General features: G+C 40.4%; 2 protein-coding genes and 3 long non-coding RNA genes across 6 annotated transcripts in view; 1 reads left to right on the forward strand and 4 right to left on the reverse strand.

Annotated features, from left to right (window-relative positions):
* Positions 1 to 10740, forward strand: part of LOC119475831 (Golgi SNAP receptor complex member 1-like) — a 35368-nt gene extending 24628 nt beyond the window's left edge. For both annotated transcript variants that reach the window (XM_037748892.1, XM_037748893.1), the window contains exons 7-9: positions 9114 to 9143; positions 9958 to 10040; positions 10277 to 10740. In XM_037748892.1, the coding sequence (XP_037604820.1) occupies positions 9114 to 9143; positions 9958 to 10040; positions 10277 to 10401 (238 nt within the window). In that variant the 3' untranslated portion in view covers positions 10402 to 10740. The remainder of the gene's footprint in view (positions 1 to 9113; positions 9144 to 9957; positions 10041 to 10276) is intronic.
* LOC119475835 lies at positions 17 to 1517 on the reverse strand. Its single transcript, XR_005203895.1, has 5 exons — positions 1411 to 1517; positions 1110 to 1202; positions 918 to 1025; positions 677 to 775; positions 17 to 192 (listed from the first exon to the last, which is right to left on the reverse strand). It is a non-coding gene; the product is annotated as an uncharacterized LOC119475835 (long non-coding RNA).
* On the reverse strand, positions 5302 to 6244 carry LOC119475836. Its single transcript, XR_005203896.1, has 4 exons — positions 6040 to 6244; positions 5863 to 5964; positions 5621 to 5722; positions 5302 to 5430 (listed from the first exon to the last, which is right to left on the reverse strand). It is a non-coding gene; the product is annotated as an uncharacterized LOC119475836 (long non-coding RNA).
* A 7-nt stretch (positions 10741 to 10747) lies between the features above and the next one.
* On the reverse strand, positions 10748 to 13496 carry LOC119475833 (trafficking regulator of GLUT4 1-like). Its single transcript, XM_037748894.1, has 3 exons — positions 12471 to 13496; positions 11702 to 11828; positions 10748 to 11605 (listed from the first exon to the last, which is right to left on the reverse strand). The coding sequence occupies exons 1-3, from the start codon at positions 12873 to 12875 to the stop codon at positions 11592 to 11594; spliced, it is 546 nt and encodes a 181-aa protein (XP_037604822.1). The 5' UTR covers positions 12876 to 13496; the 3' UTR covers positions 10748 to 11591.
* A 2825-nt stretch (positions 13497 to 16321) lies between these two features.
* On the reverse strand, positions 16322 to 23418 carry LOC119475173. The gene is made up of 2 exons (XR_005203729.1): positions 23071 to 23418; positions 16322 to 16805 (listed from the first exon to the last, which is right to left on the reverse strand). It is a non-coding gene; the product is annotated as an uncharacterized LOC119475173 (long non-coding RNA).
* Positions 23419 to 25027: the final 1609 nt, after the last annotated feature.

Here is a 25027-nt window from a genome sequence, read left to right on the forward strand (position 1 = left end):
GGTATCACACAGCAGATGGATTTTAATTTCTCTTTTATTTATTTTCCATTCATCTGATAAATGACATGTCATTTTTGCCGATTTGAAATCAAACATCTAACGTTTGTTAATACTTTGTTTAGACATTTGAATTTCAATTATGTGTCTATCATTTTTAGAAGAGTTGTCCTTTATCTGTTGGAGGGTGATTTCCTAAAAGGGAGAAAGACAAAGAGAGTGAGAAAGATGAGAAAATTCACATTATGTAGTTTTACAATGATGCATTCACAGGAAAAAATTACATTAATAATGTACATTGCTGCTCCCTCTTAGTCAATTAGTCGACTTATTGGTCGTTTTGCTGTTAGTCCACTAAGATTTCTTTAGTCGGTTTTTATGCTTTTTTCATGCTGAATGAATAATTTCCAAGAAACTTATGAGCACATCTCTGGTAAATACAAGATTTAAAGTGGTGCTTTTGTGTGATTCTTTGTGGAGAAACTCAGTTTTACAGATCTGTCGATTAAATGAACTCATCGAGTAGTCGACAAAATCGTATGAGTGTTAGTCGACTAAGAATTTCTTTGGTCGCTGACAGTCCTATTAATATATATGAATTATATAATTAACATAAGCATATTATATGCACACATCTGATGCTATGTCCAATGTGGCAAGTAAATCTCTGACTTCTTACCTCAGCTGATGTTGACCTTATTCCCTGAACCAATGGCTCCTGAGTTATCACCTTTAACTGTAACCACAGCAGTGTTGCCGACAGATCCATGAGCTCCTCCTGTTGAAATATGAAGAATGAGAGAAGGAATTAAAAACCACATAACCTCAGAGTTTAGCCTAAAAATGCTGATATCTGAACATGAGTAATGAATCGGAAATAAACTGTTAATATTGTTCTTGCAATACAATGAATAAATCACCTTTTAGTTCATATTTGTTGTCCGCTCCAATGCATCCAGTCGCTGTATTCTTTCCTCCTACTTCGATGCCAACGGTGTTGCCCAGAGATGAAGTTTTTCCGAGACCTCCTGTAAGAGTAGTCATGAGACAAAGAGATTTAATGAAACTGTCAAGACAACCTGACAGAATAGTATAGTCACACTAGGATTTACCTTTAACGTCAAATTCATTTCCAGCACCAACCTGCCCGGCGTTGTCGCCAACGGAAACGTCTATGGTGTTTGCAACGCTTGCCATTGTTCCTGCTGAAATGTAGACAGTCAGAGAATGACTTAGAGGAAAGTAAAACCGTGATTGTCATAAAAATGGGTTCAGTCAAAATGTTGTACACTTATTTAGAGCGTATTGGGTATCTCACTTGAATTATTTAACTTTAGCACAGAGTCTGACATAGCCTCAATATAAAATGCAAAATATGATATATGACAGACACACACACCGTCTTTATCTTACCACTGGTTTCAGTTGTTGGTCCTGTGCTGTGAGGTGAGCTTTAAGGTTGCGTTGAGGAGAGAAGACTGCTTTTATAAGTGTGCTGCACATGCGCAGTCATGTCTTTGGGGGTTTAGTAGGAGGAACTTCCTTAATCTGGTTAACAGGTGTTTTTTGTTTGTTCAGCAAAACTCGTTTGTTCCGACAGAGTCTAAATGGAGAACTGTGACATTTTGTCTCACAGCGCTGAGGTTCAATTTCAAAAACTTTTTTTTAAATCATACTCAGAAATGTTCTCACGTGGCTGTGAAGGAGGCCCATGGATTTGAAGAAGTTATATGTAATAAGCAAGCAATTCAAAGGTTATATCAAATGTAAGTCTAGCTTTAACACACACAATCTAAACAAAGTTGTTATATCTCATCACTTATCTAAATGCTAATTGAGGCACATTACTACTTTTTTTTTTACAGATAATGGATGGATATGAATAATTAAAAGTACAGTGTCTAGGATTTGGTGGCATCTAGTGGTGTGGTTGCAGATTGCAACCAACTGAGTACCCCTCCGCTCACTCCTCCCTTTCCAAGACTGCGGTAACGTGAGCCGCCGAGTGCAAAACCGTGGTAACACCGTTCGCCTCGCTCAGAGGCCATCCTTACCATAATAACACTACTTAAGGACCAACGGAAGTCAGACGGCGGCTGGAGGTACCATGGTTTTGCACTCACGTTACCGGAGAACAACCCAGTCTCCCTACAAAATGACGTTGCTATACAACTTAACTACTTTTTTCAAACATTTCAAGTGAAACGTATTTTCTCCCGGATTACAGTCGCAGTTTTAAACGTGTGGTTAACGTTGTAAATTGAAACAAAAGAAAACGAAAAACGCAACAAAACTATTTAGTTAGGTTTAGGCAACGACACATCATGGTTTGGCTTAAAATGATGTTTCACACTGGACAAGAATAGTGGTCTCCTGGGGGAAAGTCCGTTGTTTGTTGGACCCATCTAACCTTTCCCGCTTGTTATACTCGTTATTATTCCATGTAACTTTCAATAAAATATGTCCCCTTACAAACATAATTGAGAATGTAGTTTAGTTGAATGGAAACAACGTTTTTAGGAGACGGTTGCGGGGATTTACGTTGGCCTTCAGGTAACATAAAAACGTGGAAGGCTCTCTCTAGAGCCAGTGTTAGGTTTGTCCGTTCTGGGGTACTGTAGAAACATCGCAGACTCTGTGAACAGGACCCTCTCCCTATGTAGATATGAAGGCCTCATTCTAAGCTAATGAAAACACAACAACTCTTAGTTTCAGGTGATTATACACTAATGAAAACATAGTTATCAATATTCTATTCCATTTCTGCTAATAGATCCCCCAAAATGGTACACACTGGCCCTTTAAATGGATTGATGACAGATTTGAACACAAATAGCGGTCTACACCTCCGATATTTAGTATCATCTTTCAGCCAGTGCTGTGACATATGATTTGTTGGACTGTTTTCTAAATCTGCTTATTTATTCAAGTGATATTTCACAGCAGACCCTGATGTTCATTTAGCATTTGACATATCAAAAGCAGTAGTCTTATTATGACAGTAAGTCAAATGTTTAATATGAATTACTTCCAATTTCAGACTCACTCATCTTTTTTAAATGTTCCTTTCTGAAACCACAAAATTACCACAAGTCACGAGTTTCAGTTCTGACTTTAACCGGAACTTTTGGTTCTGGTTAAGCGACTGTATGACCCGAAGCTTCACTTTCAGTTTGAGTTTGTCTCAACTAAAACTTGTGAATCAGCAATGTGGTGGCTGGAAACAGCACGGACATCTAATCATAAATCAGAAAAAAAAAAAAAAAAAAAAGGATGATAATTATGTTTTCTTTGGTTTTAAATAATAATGTTTTAATCTTAAGAATAATTTTAGATGCTGGCTGACTTGGGATCAGCCAGCTATTTTGCTATTGTCAAAACTTCCTTGAGAGTAAATATGTTGTTTGAGTGTGTTTACGTGAGGAAACATTATGTAACGGAGAAAACACCGGAGGCTTATTTTAAGTTGTTTGAGTCAGCTCTCCGAAAGTTCAAGTTTCTTTAATTTAGTGCTAGGATTTTAGTGCTTGGGCCCAGCTTTGCTAGAGCAGCTTATTTTAATAATCTTATTGAAGCCATGCATTTGTTTTTATTTATTTCTTTTATATGATCCACTTCTCAATCTTCTTTTTGAAAATGTTACCATGTCCGTTAGATCAATAGCATCAAAGGATCAATCATATCTCTGTCCATAGGTTTGGATACAGCCCCACCTTGCTGCCAATCTGTCATAATACACCAATTCACTTGCCTGATTATCAGACAGAATTGCCATTTTTGTTATTATTAATTTCATTCTATTTAAATCACTGTAATACTCGAATATGTGGCCTGTGATTCAGAGGTCTAGAAGCAGGCTTCCAATCCAAACACCACCTCGCCAAATTCCTTAACGGAGACAGTGTCGCAATTTGCGATCTTCTTCCAATCCAAATGATTACAATCATGTGTAGTGTTCAGCTGCTGCTTAAATAAATATGATTTGCATCCAACTCTACAATCATTTTAGAACGAATAAAACATTTTATTTTTTTCCTTTTATTTTGAAAAACAAAACTAAGAGCCTTGTTGTTTAGTAGATATAATCTTTACAATATTCACTCATGCTAACATTTGCTAATTAGCACTAAACAAACTACGGCTGAGGCTGATGGGAATGTCATCCTAAACCAAAGTATCGGACATATTCAAATTTTTACATGATGGTGGTGCTTGATAAAAAGTCAGGGGGGACCACCAAAGTTATTAATATTCATTCTGAGGGTGACAATGTATGTCTGAACCAAATTTCATGGTAGTCCATCCAAAACTTTTTGAGACGTTTCACTCAAGCTTGGGACACACCAACCCAACATCAAAGAACTAGCGGCGAAGGCCTTCCGTTGAGTCGCCTCACGTCGCCTGTGTCTTGGCCAAAATGCTGCACGTGAACCCACCGCAAAGACGACAGCCGACGGCCAACTACCACGTACGTTCTGCGCCTGCGTGAGATGAAATATCTCTCCACACAAGCAGGTGTTGGTAGTCTGTATTCGTCATTCAAAAAGGGAAAAAGGGTGGCGTCGTTGTTATGGTACTTACATGAAGTAAAGCAGCGTTTGCCAACCATTTTCCTCATCACTTAGCTTCATTCCAGATGACCATGTCGTGAACTTATGTATATTTGACTGATGAGATGAGATGAAGATGAAACATGAGAAGAGCCTTCTGTGTTTTTCCTCTTGACTTCACACGTTGGCTTGCTTTCCTCACTTCCATTTCTCTTCTCGCGCACTGATTCGTTTGAGTTGATCACAAAAGTCAGTGGACTTCATCCTCTGGGGACCATGAATGTCTGTACAAATTGTCATGCCAATCCATCTCATATGTGTTGAGATATTTCAGTTTGGACCGACCAACACTGCCATCCCTAGAACCACACAGCTAGCATGGCTAATTATCATTCAGCTGCCGCTCAGTTTATTAAAAATCTAGAAATCAACTCTCAGTCTGGCTGTTCTCACAGACAAAGTGTAGACTGACATCCTTGTTCATGCTGTCTCTGTGGAAATCTCATTTTGAGGTTTGTTGGATTGTATTTCAGCCTTCGAAACAGTCGATCACAGGATCCTCATTGATACACTTAGATGGTGGGTTGGTCTGTCTGAGGCCGGTCGTACCGTTGTTGTTTTATTTTGGTGTTTAGTTGGTGATCAGATGTCTGTTTTTTATTAATCAGACTTCTAATCTATCTTTCCCGTGTTCCTAGCGCTCAGCTTTAAATTAAAAGACAAAAAAACAATGAAATAAACAATGCAAAGACAGTTTAATGCAGCTATTTCTTTAATATTAAAGTTGAAGAATCTTTAATCTGATTTCAATGCATGAATAAGATTTCCATCATAAGACATAATTTTTGGCCGAGTGGGTCATGATCTGTTGGATTGCAATTTCCTAAGAGAGAAAATAGAAAGAAAGGGAGAGAGAAGAAAGAAGGGAGAGCAAGATGGAATAAAAATATTGATTATAAACAACTGATGCATTAACAGAATATATTAACACACCTAAACATGCCATATGCACATGTACACATTCAATACTGTGTGTCCTATGTGACCAATAAATATGTGCTCTTCACTCTTACCTCAGCTGATGTTGATGCGGTTCCCTGAACCAATCGATCCTGAGTTGTTACCAACAGTAACATTACTGACATTGCCAATATTGGACTTGGCTGCAATTCGTCCTATTGAAATACCAGGAATACAAGAGAGTGGAAACAGTTAATCATGCTCAGATTGATATGTGCTGTAATGATGTCTGAGTAATGAATCAAAAATAGATTCACCCACATTGCCTAGCAGCCGTATGAGAAAGATAACCCACCGGTCACATTGTAGACGTTCCCTCCTCCGATGCATCCTCGGTTTGTTCCAGAAACATTAATGTTGCTGACGTCACCCAGAGAGACATTTTCTTCAATATCACCTGTAGAGGACGATATTATAAAACTGTCTACCACAGAAAATAGACTCTCAGATAAAGATGCTCAGTTAAACTTACCTTTAACATTGTACTCGGTCCTCGTTTCATTGCAACCGTTGGAAATGTTTCTGTTGTTGTAAGATACTGGTCGGGCTGAAAAGTGGACAGATGAGCCTAAAAAGATGAATAAAAATGATGAAATATAAAGTGTTGTCCTGTAAAATCCCATGGCAACACTTGTTGCTACTGTCTGGCTGTAATGTTTTTGATGTAGGACTGTTCTGCATTACCACATCTGGGACACAGCATCAGCTTAATGGGTAACATTTATGTAAACAAACAAAGTAAATGAAGATAGAGCAGTTGACTCAGGCCCTGTTCAGACCTGGTATTAACATGCGTCCTCAGTGATTGGATCACAAGTCCACATTCAGAGGTGGTCTGGGCTACATATGGCCACATTCTTTCAGCAGTGTGTACGCGAATGTGACCTGGGCCACATTAAGGATATGAACAGACAGGCAGACGTGAGCGGTTGTCTGCCTCGCAGCGTGGAAACAGCCTTTGTGCTCTTAATAATCTAAATTTTAATTCATTCAAATATATCTTATCTATAGGCTACATATCTACAGACTATCAGACTAGGCACGCAAAGTGCATTAATATCATACTGTTGGAGTTGTGTCAGTGATTTTGTTCCGGTGCTTTGCACGGAGATGACACTCACACATTCGCTCTCTCTCATCCCCCGCTCTCTGAAGCTCTGTACCCCGCTGTTGCCTGGTAACGGCAGCGGTGCTGGCGGCACGGAGGTCACCGGGGACCGCCGGTACAATAACCTTATATCTTGGTGTTAATAGAATGTACACAAATTCACAAACATATAGGATGTTACTACTGACATTCATGTAATATTACGTCACAACGGCTGCTGTATTAACCGTGTGTTCACTACGTGTTTATTTGCATAATAGAGCGGTGGTCACTGGAAACGGATGTGGAGACGTATCCTAATGCCAGGTGTGAGCAGACGTACTTAAAGCTGTCCACTTGTGATCCGATCACTCAGGACGCATGTTAATGTCAGATCTGAACAGGGCCTCTGACATGAAGCCAAGTAAGAGACTGACTCATGTAGAGTCTGAGATGGTAGATATGAGGAGATATGAAGAAACTATGGCTGCCCCCTCTTAGTCGATGAGTCAATTAGTCAACTAATTGGTCTTTTTGATCTTAGTCGACTAAGATTTCTTTAGTCGATTACTCTGTTTTTATACTTTTTTCATGCTGTTGCATTTTTCCAAGAAACTTATGAGCACATCTCTGGTAAACACAAGATTTAAAGTGGTGCTTTTGGAGAAACTCTGTTTTACAGATCCGTCGATTAAATCAAATAATCGATTTGTCGACAAAATCATATGTGTTAGTCAACTAATAATTTCTTTAGTCGAGGCCAGCCCCAGAATAAACAATGCTGTGCTTTGCCAGGTATCAAATACAGATGTGATTCTGATCTGTATTTCATTATTGATCCAGCTTATGCCCTCATTTCCACAGAATCTAAAAGGGGAGGAGAGAGTTTGTTTATCAGTTTTACATCAACATATTTTCAATAGTAACACCACTTATTCATAGCTCTGCAAGAAGATGCATATTTAGCAATTACTTGGAAAAGTGATGCTTGTATGCAACATGCTGAAATACAGTTCTGTGGTGTGAACGTTGTGGATATTTGATGTCCGTAGCGTTGTGGTAGGAACAGCCATTTATTGTAATCATGTTCTCTTAGTACTATTCTCTGTTGTTGGTGGCCAGACTCACCATTTCTGTATAAAACTCAGGAATGTATGAGTACAATCATTTGTGTGTACTTAGTTTTGTAATTATTTGTGTGGTATTTGTGTAGTGCCAGACAGTCCTGATGTGTACACAGTGAACTATTAGCTCTATGATATAACTAAGAGTTGTTCAGCCTCTCAGCCACAACAACCAGAAGTGTTTCCCTTAAATGGATCCTTCTGTGGCGCACGTTGTCTTAAAACTCACTCTCGCCGCCTGCCACCAAATGTTAATTGTTGTCAGAGCAGCAAACACATTTAAAACTTTCCGTACCACTCTGCTGCTTTTAACCTTCATCTCATTGTCTTTTCAAAGCCAGCTGCACGTTTCTGCCTCACTTACTGTATTTTAAAGCGTTTAATGTTGTTACACCAAGCTGACAGTTGGCCATTTGACTTTTCAACCTTTAAACTTTGAACTGTTGTGAAAGTGTCCCCATCAAGCCAAGTAGGCTCACACAAATCAGACCACTTTGTGAAGTTTTATAAGTAGGAAAGTACTGTAGTTTCAGGTAGAAAAAACTAAAGAAAGAAAAAAAAAAGGAACACAAACAAAAGCAAAGAAGCTGCCTCGCCTGTAAAGAATAGAGAGCAAAAGCAGAGGAGAGCAGTAGATAGATAGTGGGAGAGGTGGACGAATAGATGAGGAGGAAGTATAAAGCGCAGTATTGATTTTTGCTCTCCAGTGGAGTCGGCCAGGATGCACGCCGCTGACCTTATATGGTCTACTCGGCTCTGGACTGAACACTTCATTTTTCTGTCCATCACTTATCTCAGCAGCTAATAGCAGCTGATGTAAACCTCCTGTGTGCGTTCAGTGTCGTCCATCTGTGTGCCTATATGCACATAAAACAAATAACACAGGGATCAGGTTGCAATGCTGAAATCTATACAACTACTGTACGTGTTCGGAGCAGTTGTATTATAGAGATTAATTGGCTACGATGGGAGGTTGATTTGACCAATCAGATTCTGACTTTCCCAAAACTCCTCCATTAACCAGCACTCTTCTCCCGTCTCGCAGGAATCACAGGAAGTGCTCCTTTTATGATAATAGACACAAAGAGCTGTGTGGTTTCACAGCACGGGCTTTCCCTGTGTCCTCTTGTGTAATTCCTTGACTCTTAGACCAACAGATGATTTATAGATATAATATGTATGAAATTATATCAAAAGGTTTTTGTTAAAAGTGTTGAATGTTAAATTATAGTAGTTTTAAATGATTTTATGTAGTGTGCATTTTATAAATTTTTCTATAAATGCAGGTTTTTCAGTTGAGCTGGTCTGACTTTTTCTCTCCTTTTATGTCCACAGCTCAGATAGTCTTATTGACAATGCAATAAGGTAAGCTTTATTGACCCGTTCACTCTCCTCCTCTCCTTTTACTCTCACTCACTCAACTCAGTCACACACACACACACACACACACATCATAAGCAACGCAGCACATTCACATCTATTTAAACAGACCATCATACCTTCCTACTTTTTGGCTTCTCAGCTGAAACATTAAACTTAAACCTGCAGTAGGCAGAATATTTTTGCCATCATTGGGCAAAAAATCCATAATAACCTTTCAGCATATTGTAATTCAAGTGTTCTGAGAGAAAACTAGACTTCTGCACCTCCTCATGGCTCTGTTTTAAGGCTTTAAAAAATCTAGCACGTGACGACGGGAGACTTTGGCCAATCACAGGTCATTTCAGAGAAAGAGCGTTCCTATTGGCTGTTCATTCAACAGGCAGCTGTCAATCACACACAAGCTCCGATCAAACGGTCAAACTAGGCAGCGCTGATCAAATATGAAATGTTTCTGAAAACATTTGAGGCAAGAAATAGGCATTACAGTAACAGAATATAGATTCATATTTGATCAGCGCTGCCTAGTTTGACCATTTTATTCGAGTTTGCGAGTGATTGACAGCTGCTCAGAGACGGCAGACTCCAGCTCGGCTCTGATTGGTTGTTTCCTGGATCGGGAACCTGATCGGTCTGTGAAATCTTGAAGATGCCATTAGGAGCACCGGAGGACATCGGAGGACACAGAGGCACATAATTTTTTCAGCTTACCTGTCTCATGCACTACTGTCAGGATATAGCGACTGTTTTATGATAACTTTTTTTAATCATCCTTGCTCTTGTTTCTTCTTCCCTCCAGTATCGCCATGGCTACCAAAGAGAACATCACATTTCAGCGTGGGGTGTTGAAGTCCATTCAAACCAGGGTCACAACTTTGGCCAGTATCCTTTAATCATTTTGTCTTGAACTTCTTTACATTGTTTTTGTCTCTGAAGCTGATCTGACAGTCAGACAGTAGACTTACACCATTAGGCTCCATTTATTCCTCTTCCTGGTTGTGTTAAGAGCCCCGCTGATGTACTTTCCCTGCTGCTTTCTGTCTCTTGTTCCCTGCAAAGAAGGGAAGGCAGGCTTCGATCTTAATTATTTTCCTTCACCACACTTCCCCGCCCCTCAGATCGCTTCCCCACCATCAACAGTCTCGTCCAGAAAATCAATTTGCGCAAGAGGCGGGACTCTTTAATTCTAGGCGGGGTGATTGGCGTCTGCACCATTCTCCTGTTGCTCTACACTTTCCACTGATGGGCAACTGACGGACCGTTACTTTCTCTAAGAACAAAAAATATATCATTGTATCTCAAGGCATTTCTTTCATGTTTTCATATAGTAATTTGCTCCCCTTAAAACATCACTTTAAAGAATTATGGAAGGATTTTATTTTGAAAAGAAAAATATATCACATGAAAAAAAAAGTCTAAATTGAAATTATTTCTACTGCTAGATTGGAGAGTTTATTTATTTTCTGAATTATGATAACATTTCTATATCCTGTTGTAATTTTAGCCCTATAAATGTATGAAGTCATATTTTACTTTGTTGTACCTCTTTATATGATATGATAAAATAAAGGTGATGAGCTCACTTTCAAGCTTGTCATGCTCATTCAAGTTTATTTCAGACATGCAGAACTATGGCACAGTAAACCAGTCATACAGTATAAATGTATAAACATCAACATCAGAGTGCCAAGAACAGTGCATACAGGGAGAACAGCCCCATTCATATCTTGCAGTATATTGTAAACGTAATGAGGTGTGAAACAATTTATCATAGTAGCACGCAAAGCAAGATATCACACTATGACTGCAGTAGGGCGTTGTTGTGATAAACGTACATGAGTTTGTAAACAGTGTATGAAATCAATATATACATCTTCCCACAGTCGGTCCGCGCTTTGTTGCAAATGTTGAGAGAAACAGGGCAGGCAGTGGCAGCATTACAGACTAGAGGTGCACCGATGCTTTTTTGTTTTTGTCCGACGACGAGACGGTATATTTATTTTATTATATGTGTTTGTTTTTTGACGATGATGGTATCTTTGGTCTTTAGGACATCCTCATATCTAATGATGCCATTTTTTTTTAATAAGCAAAATGCCATCCAATTGTCTGTGTGTCAGGCAGGTGTGTACCTCAGTGCACCACTAGTTTGGACTATGAGTAGTTACACTCGTGCAGCCTTCATTTTCCTTACTTTGTTCCTGAGTTTGTGGGGTTATTGGACATGGTTGTTGCAAGAGAAATGACTTCTTTCCTTTTTCTTTTGTCCAAAAAGCAATACATTGTACATTAGAGTCCCTTCAGCTTGTTTTCAACTCAGATTTTTGTGCTTTTTCATCTTCAAAACAACATTCCTCCTCCTCTTCCTCCTCCTCTCTTCTGTGCAAATTTGAGATCAGATGAAGTTAAAGGACACTTCTTCCATCCCACAGTTCACTTCTGGGTCTCTGAGAGGCAAAGAAAAAAGAGACAAATTAAGATACACAGCTTTACACTTAGATCCTGTTGGGTTGTGTTTTTTATTTCGTGTCTTTCTTCCATACCTATTGTAAACACTATGAAGATGATGACAGCCACACCCAGCAGCATAGCCAGACAGCTGAGCAGCATCGACAGACGCCCATACTTCCTAGCTCCATCAATATCTCCTGTATGGAGAACAGACCTCGACTAATGGGAAAAGGAAAAGGGAGGAGGTGATCAACACTGAATTATTTGAACGCACCAAAAGAAAAAAACAAAACATCACAATTATTAATACATAACCCATTACAAAATTACCATCTGTCTTCTGGATTTACATCTCCTTAGCAGCACATTAATATAGTATTTAACAACAAGATGGACTGATGGACAAAAGCCTTCTTTAGCCTGATGCAGGTTAAATATAGGGACTCTAAATCGCCTCTTGGAGGGCAGAAGTTGATATTCCCCATTTAAAACATGTAAGGGATCAGAAGAGATGCTGTTGGCAAGTCTGAGCATACTCTTGTTGTGAGCTGCTTGGAAGGACGGTGTCACAGGTTGGCCAATGATGAATTGATTTGGCAATAATCAAGCATATGAAGCACATACAGATAATAATAATAATTACTTTATAATAATAATAATACATATATTTATATAGCACTTCTCAAAACAGATGTTACAAAGTGCTTCACAAGACAATAAAAGCAGATAAATAAAGTAAAATATATGGTAACTGCTAAAAACAGAACATCACAGAACATATTAATAATAATAGAAGTGGTATATATATAATGTACCACTTCTATTATGTTATTATGAAAATAAATAAATGTAAACACTCACCACGTTTGCATACCACAAGGCACATATGTTGAGTGGCAAGGCTGGGCAGAAACAGGAGAGCACGGCGAGCCAGAGGTAACTCGGTGGTACGGAACCGGGTGGAATCGGGCTGGGCAGCGGACCCAGGCTGAGACGGGACAGGGATCTGGGTGGGGCCGCCAGCTGCCCGATGGATCCGGACTTCAGCGGTGATCTGTGTCCGTTCTGGTCCGCATCCAGCGACCGGACGCTGCCTCTGATGTTGAGGCAGAAGGAGTCAGACGCCTTGATGTTGCTCTGCCCGGTGCTGGGCTCGGTGGTCCCGGTGCTCAGCAGCTTCTCCGTGTCCTGGAAGTCGGTGGGATTGGACACTTCCCTCTCGCCCAGGGCGCTTTTCCCAAAGGCAGCATCAGTGTTGATAGCCATGGCTGCAAGAAAGAAAAAGAAATCTCCAAAGTCTTTTTAGTATCTTAGATGCTGGATAGTCGTCCTTCAGATGTTCTCCATTGGGGGGTCATTAGATTAAATATTATAATGTCAGAGAAACCTTCAAGGCAATCTATTTAATTAACTCCATCAAAATGCCTTATTGATGAGGAGCGAGATGTTATTGATGTCTGAGTCGCTCTCGACGCACGCCTTGTCTTTTACCCCCCCCTCTATCCTCTATTATGTAGTGAGGTATTACCGCATCCCTTACATCTCCACAGCACATCCCCAGTGTCTGAGGCCTACTTATGCACCAGGCGAGGCGTGTGACAATGCAAAAAAAACAACAATTAAACCTCTTTTGAAGTGAAGACGCGCGGTGCGTAAAAGCTTTCCATTTACGCGCGGATGGGCATCAGCTGGATCAGCACGAAAGACACCGCACAGGGTGTGTGATGGAGAGGGAGGAAGGTGGACACTATGAACCACAAGCCTCTCAATACATGCACGCCCTGCTGACTCAAGTCATATTCTGTCCATGTTACAGCGATTAACTTGTCTCAGGTATTCAAACTTTACAAGGAGCCCCATGAAACTTTCTCGCCCCTTAAATCTTTTTTTTTTTTTTCGCCTATTTATAAAAATAATAATTGAATAATTGATTAACTACATAAGTATAATTTACTTGTACTTTATGTATATATTTCTATTTTTTACTACACTGTTAAAAATGTCCCAGTAAAATAACAGTAAAGAACTGATGGCAGCAGGGTTGCCTTTATGTTACTGTAAAATTAACATTATTATACTGTAGCTGAAATTTACAGCTTTGTACTGTTAATGAAAAATACAGTTTGAACTGTTTTTTTTTTTTTTTTTTATTAATTTCACAGTATTTTACTGTTTAAAGATACATTATATAGCTGTTTTTCCCCTCTTTTACATTATCTTATTGATTTGTTTTAATGCACTATTTAGGATGTATTTTTTACATACATTTTAATAAACATTATTTTTTGCCTAAATGAATAGACTTAGCAGGTTATCATGACATACACATATTCAGTAATGCAAACTAACTGGAAACACCACTAATAGACTTTGCACAGATTTATTAATTAAATAAAATTACTACTCACCAAATAATCAGTAAGATGGGGATGGATGAAGAAAAGAACGGATCCAGCCTCACAGGTGCAGATCAGGTGAAATTGCTCTTCCCAGAATTAAAAAAAATACTGCATAAAACTGTTACTTATGATATTTTAGACAGTTGATCAGCAGTACTGTGCTGTTTTTTAAGAATACATTATAGTTCAGTTAAAAAACGGCCAATGACCGTAATTTAACAGATTTTCTTTTGTTTTAACAGTAAAGCACTGTTTTTAGCAATAACAGGTTAATACTGTCGAAATCCTGCTGTAAATTAACAGCAATTGTTTACAGTGTACTTTACACATTATATATTTATTTATCAGTTTTAGTTGTTGCAGATTAAGATTTCACATGCCAAACATATTATCAAATTAGAAAATATCAGTGGTGGAGGAAATGTTTAGAAATCCCTTCTTAAGTAGCCTAAAAGTAGCAGCACTGCAATATAAAAATTTCAATATTTCAAGTAAAAGTCCTGCACTGAAAATGTCACTTATGTAAAAGTACTGTGTACTTAAATGTACTTAAAGTAAGTACTCATAATGCAAGAAAAATGGCAGTATTATATTATGTTAGATTATTAGGTTATTATTACTGATGCATTATGTGTAAGTAACATTTGTTGTTGTAGCTGGTGAAGGTGGGGCAAATTTTAACATAATACACAATTGGGTCGTTTAAAATTCAACAACACGTCGTACAGATACATATAGACTCATTTTGTAAAATATATCTCTAAAGCAACTAGTAACTAAATGTAGTGTTGTAAAAAGTCCAATATTTTCCTCTTAAATGTTTTGGAGTATGAATATAAAGTTGCATAAAAAGGAAATACTCAAATACTTATAATATAAGTACTTGTAATATAATAGAAGTACCTCAGATTTGTGCTTGAGTAAACATACTTAGTTACATTCCACCTCTGGAAAATCTGAGGCATGATTGCAGATTAATTTCCCAACAGTATATGAAGTAGATTAATGCATCAGCAATAATAATACAATAATATAATAATATATAAAATATGACAAAAGCATTTGCTAAATTAATGAAAGTAATATAGCACTCAATAGGACATTCTAATGAACACTTTTGATACTTAATTTTGCTCATAATATTTATGTACTTTTACTTTTAAGTAAAATAAAACCTGAATACTTTATTCCACCACTTCCAATCAGAGATATTTGAACATTACATTTTTAGTCCTTTCATCCACGACATCATAATGTTAATTTGGTCATTAATCACTTGGATATACTTTTAACATATGGATAAGGCAACGTTTCATTAATGATGATTAAATCCCAATCATCCATATTAGGTGGAAATAATCCAGTCTGACTTTATTTCCCTCACTATTCTTCAGTGAAACAAGGCTCGATGACACCCTCAACCATGTTTCAACTTTAATTTTGCAGATTATCACGCCATCTAGTGGTGATTTTGGGGAAGCTGCACAAAAGACCCTGAAGTTTGTAGGTTTAAAAGTGCAGCAACCCTCCAGTTTCAGATTATTTTCCTTAATTTACAGATATCTGACCATAATGTCCCAATAATAAGTGTAAGATAAATATTCATATCTATTATCTATTCAGTTGTCTGATATGTTTTTTTCTTGGCAGTGCAAACCAACAAAGCTCAATCAGATCTGTAAAAACAATGCTGAATGCACTCGAAAATTACAAGCATTTCATTTGACAAATATGATGATAGGGTTTTATATGATTTTATAAACTGATTGACGACACAGGATTGATACAAAATGCTTCTTTTATTAAACCAATTCAGCTAAAGGTATTAAATTAACCTGCTGCGGATGCCAAATAAACTAAGAAATGAATATTAGTCAGTTATAAAGATTATTTTACATCCAATAAGTTCCATTGAAGCAGTCAGTGATGCATTTATTCCCTGACGGACATTTTCACCCTCTGGTTAATTCACATCTTATATGCAACAACACTCTAAATGGATTCATACAGTCCTGACTAAATGTCAGCTTGTTGACTTCTTAATGTGAGAACAAATACCACTTTCACAAGTTGTTGCAGATCTGAGGACAGTTTTACATTTAAAGAGCATCTCAATTTACTCTGATCCTTCTTGCTCCCCTTTAGTGGGATCACCAGAGACTTGAAAGTTAAAAGGGATGAGTGTGACACAGTTTGACACGTAAATCTATTGTGTTCCTCTTTGTGTGGTTATTTTTGGACAAGAGAGCCTTCGGTGCTGGAATGCGTTTTATTGTTCAGTGTGTAGTTTTGTCCACAACAATAAGCCTGAAGTCTGAGAAAATATTTTGTTCTTTATTGTAAGAAAAAATAGACACATCATAGGCAAAATGTAAGCAGGGAGAAAGTGAGAAAACGATCACAACTAAACATTCTGTATTACCTAAAGTAAAATATACATTACACGTGATTAAAAACAGGATTATAAACAATGGTGGTTATAAAGTCCAGTCTGACTGAGCGTGTGAAACACCGCCTTCCTCAGTCTTCTTCCCAGCAACCCCCATCCGCTTCCTCTTCTTGAGTCATCCGGGGCAGGGCTGACCAGAGCAGTTCTTCAGCTGGCAGCTTTAGCATGTGTACAGGAACATAAAGCTTGCCAGTGAAGAACTGCTGTGTGTCAGCCATTTTGGGCTAAGGGTGAGGGAGCGCTGGGAGTCAGCCAGAGAGCGTGAGAGTTCAAACCAGACAGCCTGGAGTGACGGACAGCCCGCTCAGTCCTTCTCCTTCCTTTTGTCTGCTTTAGGTGCACATACTCCTGCGGAAAGAGAAGAAGAGATTGTTTTAACTTCCCCTTTAAACTCCCTGCTCCGGTAGCGTGGGTATGAGGTGGCCTGCAGCCAGTCACACACGTACAGTAAGTGGGTGCAGTCGAGCCACAGAGTGTGCGATCAGCTGTGAGTAAGTGGGTGAAATGAGCTGATACGTAAGAACGACTGGGGAGATGCACACAAGATCATGCCTCAGATTACCAGGAGGGATACACGCATCAGCTGCTCGGCTCTGCCTCTGCACGTTAAGACAGTGCCAGCAAGAAATTCTTAGATATTTTCTTAGTTATGATGCTCAAAATCACAGGCCGGCCTCTTTTTTTTTATTTCAGTTACCGTGGTTACAAAGCATGAGCGAGAGGCGATGAAGAGGAGTAGACAGCCTCTACATGAAAGCAGAGATCTTGGACTCCTTGCAGAAGTCATAAGGCCTATTTGGTTTTGAAGTCCTAATTAATAAAGTGAATGTTTGGGTGTTTCCCAGAGAGAAAACCTGTACCTGATTTATGTTGTCTACATGTTGAAGATGCTAAATGGTCCAAAACACACTATGCATAAAGTCTGACTAAGTTTACATGTGAAAAAAGTAGAATAGCTACTAGTAGCTATAGATGAGCTAGTTTCTAGCAGCTTAATCTGAAGTTTGGGGGTGTGTTTAGTTCTGTTTTAGACAGGCAGCTTTCTCCAACTGAACGTGACGTTCACATCAAAACGATAATTAAATATATGTAAGATGAATTGTGTCTAAATTAAAGCATCTATATATTGTTGGAGCTGAAACAGTTCCCTGATAACCGCATGTGAAAAATAAATAAAACGTGCAGAGTGAGATTAAACATAGGCCGGCTAAAAGTTTAAAAAGTGACCACAACCAAAAGCTAAAGCAGGCCTGTGCTCTTCTTGCCTTCAAAAGAATGTAATCTTGTGGTGATCTTGAGATATTGAGGACGTGCTCCACTTCATCTGGTTGACGATGAGTAACACATGCAGTGCATTCCTGCAGTAAGGAGAACCAGAATAATCTCAGGTATTTGAGTGTCCCACGGCTGGTAGACTGTGCACAGCAGGGGGAGGTGGGGGGGGGGGGGGGTGGGGGCAACAAGACTTATGAACATTTCACAGACACCGCTGCAGGCACAAATCATTTGGATTTTACTTTCAGAATCATTCTGAGAGGACAGAGAGTCATTTTCTATTCAGACATATAACTCATCACTATGGAAAATACACAGGTTGTACATGGAAAAACACTAATTAGATTTTCTTCCACCTCCTGGCAAATGTATTTACATGACAAACGTCAGTGTGAGTAAGCATGCGGAGGCCTGTTCAGACTTGTGACGCACTGAAAAAAAAACATCCACAGTCAAATCTACTACTCTTATCTTTTTTAAAACCACTTCAAGAAATACTGGGCCGTTTACACTTGTTTTCAAGGTCTCAAATTTTCTACAATCAAGTGTTTATGTTTTTAATTAGTGAGTCGTGTAACCGATTACTGGACTAAAAAATTGCGCCCATTAATTCCAATGAAAGTTGTTGTTCCGTCCCTTCTGCTCTGCCTGCAGGATTTCACCTCGCCTCTCTTCAAGGAGTCCCAGCTGAGGCTCGTTATGTTCGTTATGTTAGCCCAGTGTGCTGGTACGTCGACCAGGCCTGTTGAAGCCAGCCTGCACTCTCTCCTACATCCCTAGTATTTGGTTTGTTTCACATTTTTGCTGCTTTACACTAGTGAAGCAGCCGACCTCCACACCCCATGCTTATCTTTTGTAAATAGTTAAGTTTGTTTATTTAAAAAGGCAACGTACATTGGCACTTAAGCTTGGCTGGTGCCACGCACTTTGAGCCGCTTTCTCGAAGTTACTCACTGGTGAGTATGGCAAAGGGTTTGTCTCTTCCTGGTTTGCTTCCACTTTTTGTGGCCCGCTGCACATGTGTATTATAGTGTCTCGTAGTAGGTAAGGGTAGGTAAGTCTTGACTTTTTGAAAAGTTTTACAAATATTAAAATTCATAATGTGATGTGTAGTATGTGAAGGGAATGGAGGATTTTTAATTGCTGCAGTACCGCTGCTGACCATCAGGAAACAAGATTAAAGAGAGGCTGTAGCCACGCTAGCGCCTCTGTGAGGCTGTTGCTATACACTACAGCGTTGGAGGCGGGCGCACGCTCATTACTATTGAGAGTTGATCAGTGGAGCACGAAGCCAAAATGGTTCAACTGCTGAGTGATAAAGTACCCGGATCATCCTGCGATCCTACGCATCCATTGGGCCCATAGAGAAGGCGCAGTAGCGTTTCCTTTAACCCCGCCTCCCAGCCCTATGTCTGGGTCTCATTCACATGAACGGAGGAAGGGAAATAACTCTGGATTCGGCTATTAATGCATTTTACAGTATTTAGGACCTAATTATTTAAATAAGGGCTATTAAAGTGTTCATACTGGGAAGTTGACTTACCTCAAATCCGCTGAGTTACAAACGTCTTTTTCCCAATTTAAGTCTATGGGAAAAAGTATTTTTGGGCCAAATGGCATCACGTGACGGACACAGAAGTTGTAGTACCGACGTTTGGCCACTACGAAAATTTGCTTCAAAGCCCGGAGTCCTTCCTGAGAGCTTGCTACTGACGCACAGCGGTAATAAGAGCCAAATGCTGATGTCGAATAAGAAACAATAAGACACACACACACACCAGTGTCCGATAGGATGGGTGCTAGGTCAAAGAAGATATCTTGCAGAATTAAAACGGATAGATCTGCATACCAAGTAGCTCCCGTTGGAAGGATTGTTATTTGCTGTGTAATGCATCGGGCCCATAGAGCAGTCGAGCCATTTTGGCTTCATGCGCCACTGATCAACTCTCATGCCCGTCTACAACGCTGTATCCAGTTCTCTTTATACATCCATGGCTTGCATACGGCAAAATGTGACCGGATGTAGTAGGACATCCTGGTATTTTTGGCACGCTGCTTTTGACATACTAAGTATTGGGACATACTAAATGTTTTTCTGGCACACTAAACAGTATGGTACTACGGGTATTGGAACTCACAGTTTCTTTTGTAGTGTGCATTGCGAGAAAAAAAAAAGTGGATCTTTAGCAAAAGAAGGTATCATAAAGTGAACCACCGTCATCCTCCCCCACACAGGCCTGCACACTGCCAGTGGTGGTCTGAATGAAGTCAGGGAGGAGGACGTACAGTACAAGTCCTCGGGCCACACACAGGACCGCTGACAGTCATAACTATGGCTGCCACAACCTCAAACTGCAGCTGAATAAGTTATTTGTTCCATAGCGTGCCACTCCTTCCACAAACAGTGACTCTGTATCTTTATGTTCACAATGACGGGTAGTGTGTTGAGCCCCCGACTCTTTTGCTGTGCCACTCTTTCCCATATCTCTTCTTCTTTTTCCTGATTCGTCTGTCCTCTCCACCCTCTCTCTCTCTCTCTTGGTCAGATCAGACTGTCCTGCATTCCTGACATTCCTGCTGCGTATGTTAGAAATTCCATCCGGCTGCTGTGGGCTCGCACAGTCTCTTCCACTCCTCCTTTTCCATGCCTCTATCCTTCACCTCCTCTCTATCTACTCGTCTACATCTGGTCTGCACCGGACGAGGCAGACGTGGCTTCACTGTCAGGTTCACCCTCACCTCCCCTCTGCCTTTTTCTACCTCCTTCTCTTTCTTTCTCTGGCTTTATCCGAGCGAGGGAGTCAGACTGAGCCACATGACAGCCAGTGTGGAAGGCCTTGAGACAGGCTTTTATACATGGGGCGACGGTGTAAAAAGAGATAACACACAGTCTAATACACAAAAGACTGAGCTTATCTGGGACGTGCATTCTCTGCCACAACAGGGAGGATAAGAAAAGAGGAAAGACGCGGAGGAGCTGAGCGGGCAGGATGTGCGTGTCAGAGAGAAATAGGTACGACGGTGTGCAAACAGGAGGGTGTGAATGTGCAACGCAAAGAGGAATTATTGACATTATTGAGCCTTAGCTGCAAGTGCAAGAGCAGATTTATTCATCTACAGAGCTTGAATATTACAGAAAAAGATGAATAATAAAAGACGGATGCGATGCGAACAGGTAGAAGCAGCACTTCTGTTGAACAGAAAATAAAAAAAGGGCGTTAAGTTAAGACGGAGAGTCTCCCCATGCTACGAGCCCACTCATTGGACATTTTCATACTTGGGGTCGTGCCGTTGTGCGAGAATCCCACATGACGTGACGAGATACGATACCTCAGCGATGAAACTGCGCATGAAAATATGTGAAGAATTGCTAAAAAAAAAAAGCACATGAAATGACAAGCGTTAACAGCATTTGCATACTGCTGCTACAGCTCTGTGGAAGATAATTAAATGTTTTACATATATCACTCCAGGTGCATTCCTCCGCTGTGGGTGTGGCCCAGTTGGAGAGCGTTTACTGCCCCAGATTGTAGTCTGCAATATAGACTGATCATTTCAGACTGGGAATTGGGACAAAGACAGGGAAAGGGCGGTGGCTTTGGCAACACACTGATCATAGTGCAGAGAGCCTCTTCTTATGCTCTGCTGCTCGCTGTTTGCAGGACTTTAAAGGCTATCTGACTTTAACCCTGAGATTAGTACAAAATAAAGGGCGTGGGATGTTTTACTTGCTAAGAGGAATAGCTGAATGCCATTCTGAATTCATGACATCTGGGAGATGGTAATGTGCGGTATGAGGCCTATAAGCCTGTCCTCAGGCAGTCCGTGCCATTTTGTTTGAAAGAACTGGATTTTTTTTTCTTCTAAATGAAACCTACATAACACATCCCTTCTTGCCCCATCCTCCCTTGACAAGGCACGCAATAGGAATGAAGGGTGTAACCCAAGTTGAGCAAGATGGCTTCACTTCTGCAAATGTAGGCAATAAACCCCAGCACTGCTTTTTTTTTTGCCTGGATGCAGGGCAAACAGCACACGTAAGTCAAGATGAGTCGCTTTTTAACAGACACCCTGTCATTGCCATGTGATCCTCATTGACAGGGCGGCTTATGTCACGCTCCAGGGTGTGCAATGGCACAAATGCAGCTCGTGACACAGCCTATTGCGCATTCCTACCGGCACACTGAACTCTGGCTGTACAATTATGTAAGACCATCGATATACACTACAGCAAGCTTTCCCCTCCTAACGTTATCCCAGAGAAACACTACTTATACTATACATGACTGCACTTTGCTTTTAAAATGTTTTATGCAGAAGCGTAAAAGACTATAAAGTATAGCATATAAATTAGTTGAGGAGGACATGGAGGCCTAAATACTTTGTTACGTCACATGCTTTAGGAATGTTTTACTGGTCCTGTAATATAATTGTGTTTATATCTTTAATCTGAAGAAAGATATTGCCAGATGAGTTCTGGTGTCACTGCATTTCTGAGAAGCGACTCAGCCCCAGTCATCTTCCTGATTTTCACCTATCCCCTACTTGAGCACAGGCTTTTTCCTTGGCCTGTTATGAACTCAGCAAATTTTGAAGGGGCTGACACTTTTAAACCCATTTGGATTAAATAAATGCAGATTTCACGTCTCCCTATAGCTTATAATACAACATTTGACAGTTAAGTGCTTACAAATGACTAAATTAATGGAGGCTGGAGCACAAGTTTCCTGATTTTCTAAAATGTACTAGTCATTACACTTAATAGGTTTTAAATATAATGTAATAAGACACTGATAACACGCTGTCTGTGTACATTTTTGCTGGCTTTTCTGTCCCCTTCTGTGTTCATTTAGACATAATTCTGACTTTTTTTTAGCACACTTCCAAGCATCATTTAGCTGCTATATCATCCTGCAATGTGCAGATACTCCATACTGTGTCAACCATCTAAATGTTGATTACATGTTTTGCAGGGAGCTGGTGGAGGTTGTGGTCAGATTTCTATATGGTTGCCCATAATAATTCATATCAGCTCCTCTGGTGTCAGTGGGCCTGGACATGGATATGATATGTGACACACACACAGACAGGCCTTCAAGCCAGAACTCCTATAACATGAAATCTGACGACGCCTAGATTGTGCAGAAAGCTGCAGAAAGCAGACCTTTGGAGAGGTGAATTTAACTTGGAATAATGTTAAAGGCTGGGTAAAGGCTTAAACTGGGTCATCAAGCCGCCACGGGCTAAATCAGGCTGACAGGAAGAAGCGTTTAGCCAGCAGAAACACACACACACAGACAGACAGACAGACAGACTCACAGCCAGTAACACGCCCCACCTTGATGACCGCCGGCCGGCCGGGTCGCTCCTTTGCTCGGCCTGACTGACCCATCTGGAGGTCTCCAGCTCCAGCGGAGTTCAGGCTGCCTCGCCCACACTGCTGCTCCGGCTCCGGCGGAGTCCTGGACACCTTCACCAGCTGGGTGTGTCGTTGTCTGTTTGTTTTACATCCGTGATATAAAACGGTTTGGCAGCATTTATATATCTGGAGGTGGAGGAGGACTACTTTTCTTAGCAGCAGCAGCAGCAGTGGAGGACGCAGCAGCAGGACTTCAGCCCCTTTTACAGAAACTCTCCTGCCCCAGTCCTCCCCCTCTCTCTCTCTCTTTCTCTCTCTCTCTCTCCCTCTCTCTCTCTCTCTCTCTCTCTCTCTACACACACCCGGCTTCCCACTCCGATCAGCTGGCTGCGTGATGACGTAGAAGCCACGAGAAGCGGCGGACGTCAGGATCTGCACGGATCTGACGCGTGCACGCTGTGCGTGCAGCAGCAGGCAGATTAACCTGTTAATAATAATAATAATAATAATAATCACAAAGAGAAAAGAGTTTTTATTTATTAGCAGCAGCAGGACGTGTCTGTCTGTCTTTTAAGGTTTTCACTTAAAGTATCTTGAAAAAAAATAGTTTATGAGATGAAGAAACTGCAGGATAGTGAGGTTTTGAAAAGAAACGCTATAGAATATAGTATCACAAACATCTCAAATATGGTAAACATGGTAATGTGTCTGTCTATATGAACAGGTTTTTATTATGAATATATGGGTCATTTATAAACTTTTAAAGGGACTGTTTGTAAGAATCAGAAATTGGTTGTAACAGCGACACCTGTGGCCGTTAAGTCAACGAAAGTCAGCGTCCTGTTGCTCGCGCTCGCCCGTGTGCAAAGCGACACCTGAATGTGAGCGAGCATCCGTCAAAACAGTGAGGCGACACAAGTCAGCTAAAACCACAATATCACTCTATACTGTATTTCACCTGCTTGGCAGTAATGTTAGCTGACCAGAAGAAGGTGTGTGGCAGCTGCCAATTCTCTGGTGCTTGCTGTTGTTTCCCTTTTCCCTGGTGTTTTTTTGGTTGAGTTGCTGAGTGATTAGAGGGTTATTCAGTTCACCTGTTGCGCAGGGTGTGGGGACTGGCTCTTAAATGATAGTTGAGAGCAGCTTGGTGCATTCCCCTCTTGGCCAATCAGGGTGTAACGACGCCCTTTCTGTAGGGCTTAAAAGAGGAGGGAAACTGCACACCCAGTGTCATTCTGATCTCTCCTTCACTCAATGCAACATGTGTTATCAGCTTTATCAGAAACTCTGGTCTGTTTTGGGCCCTTTTGGGATTCTGTGATCTTTGTGTTTTGTTTGTTGAGAGTGTTGACTCTCCTAGTTGGGGAAACAAGTTAAGTGCCAACCAATTGGGTTACCTGCACTGGGACGATTAGGTACTATTTGTGCAACGATCTGGCTTGCCTTACAATAGCCTAACGCCTGTAGGCTGTATTTTTGTATTCTATTCATTTGTTGATTTTCAATGAAACCCTTTATACCCATTTCTTTTAGTGTATTTTATTTGGGAAAACTTTAAAGGAGGGTAAAAGGAAAAACACAAACCAATATTTCAGTTTCCTTAATTGTTTGTTAATATAGAGGCATTTGTTCATTATTGAAGAGGCATTTGTTCATTATTATTATTAACAAGGCATTTTATTTTATATAATTATGTGGATGGGAACTGTTTTTCAGTCTTCTGACTGAACAACTAAAGTCTGGGGAACTCAGTACCGCCACAGGTCTCTCCATGAGTCAGTGCTGATCCTCGTGTTGGCTTTTCCTGCTTCAGCCTCCCGGCCGCGGCCGCGGCCGCAGGGCGAGCTGAGCGAGCGAGAACTAGCAAGAACGAGTGAGAACGAGCGTGCTGTGTGAGTGAAGGCAAGCAGGAAGGCAGCGAAGCAGAGTACAGCAG

This window comes from Sebastes umbrosus, chromosome 17 (genome assembly GCF_015220745.1).
Source record: "Sebastes umbrosus isolate fSebUmb1 chromosome 17, fSebUmb1.pri, whole genome shotgun sequence".
Lineage (NCBI taxonomy): Eukaryota > Metazoa > Chordata > Actinopteri > Perciformes > Sebastidae > Sebastes > Sebastes umbrosus.

What these genes read in the sequence shown, in the direction of transcription:
- LOC119475833 (XM_037748894.1), bottom strand. Translation starts at nt 12,875, where the DNA reads ATGGCTATCAACACTGATGCTGCCTTTGGGAAAAGCGCCCTGGGCGAG. An exon ending in CCTTGTGGTATGCAAACGTG is followed by an intron (nt 11,829 to 12,470) that starts GTGAGTGTTTAC and finishes TTTTCCCATTAG; the next exon opens with TCGAGGTCTGTTCTCCATAC.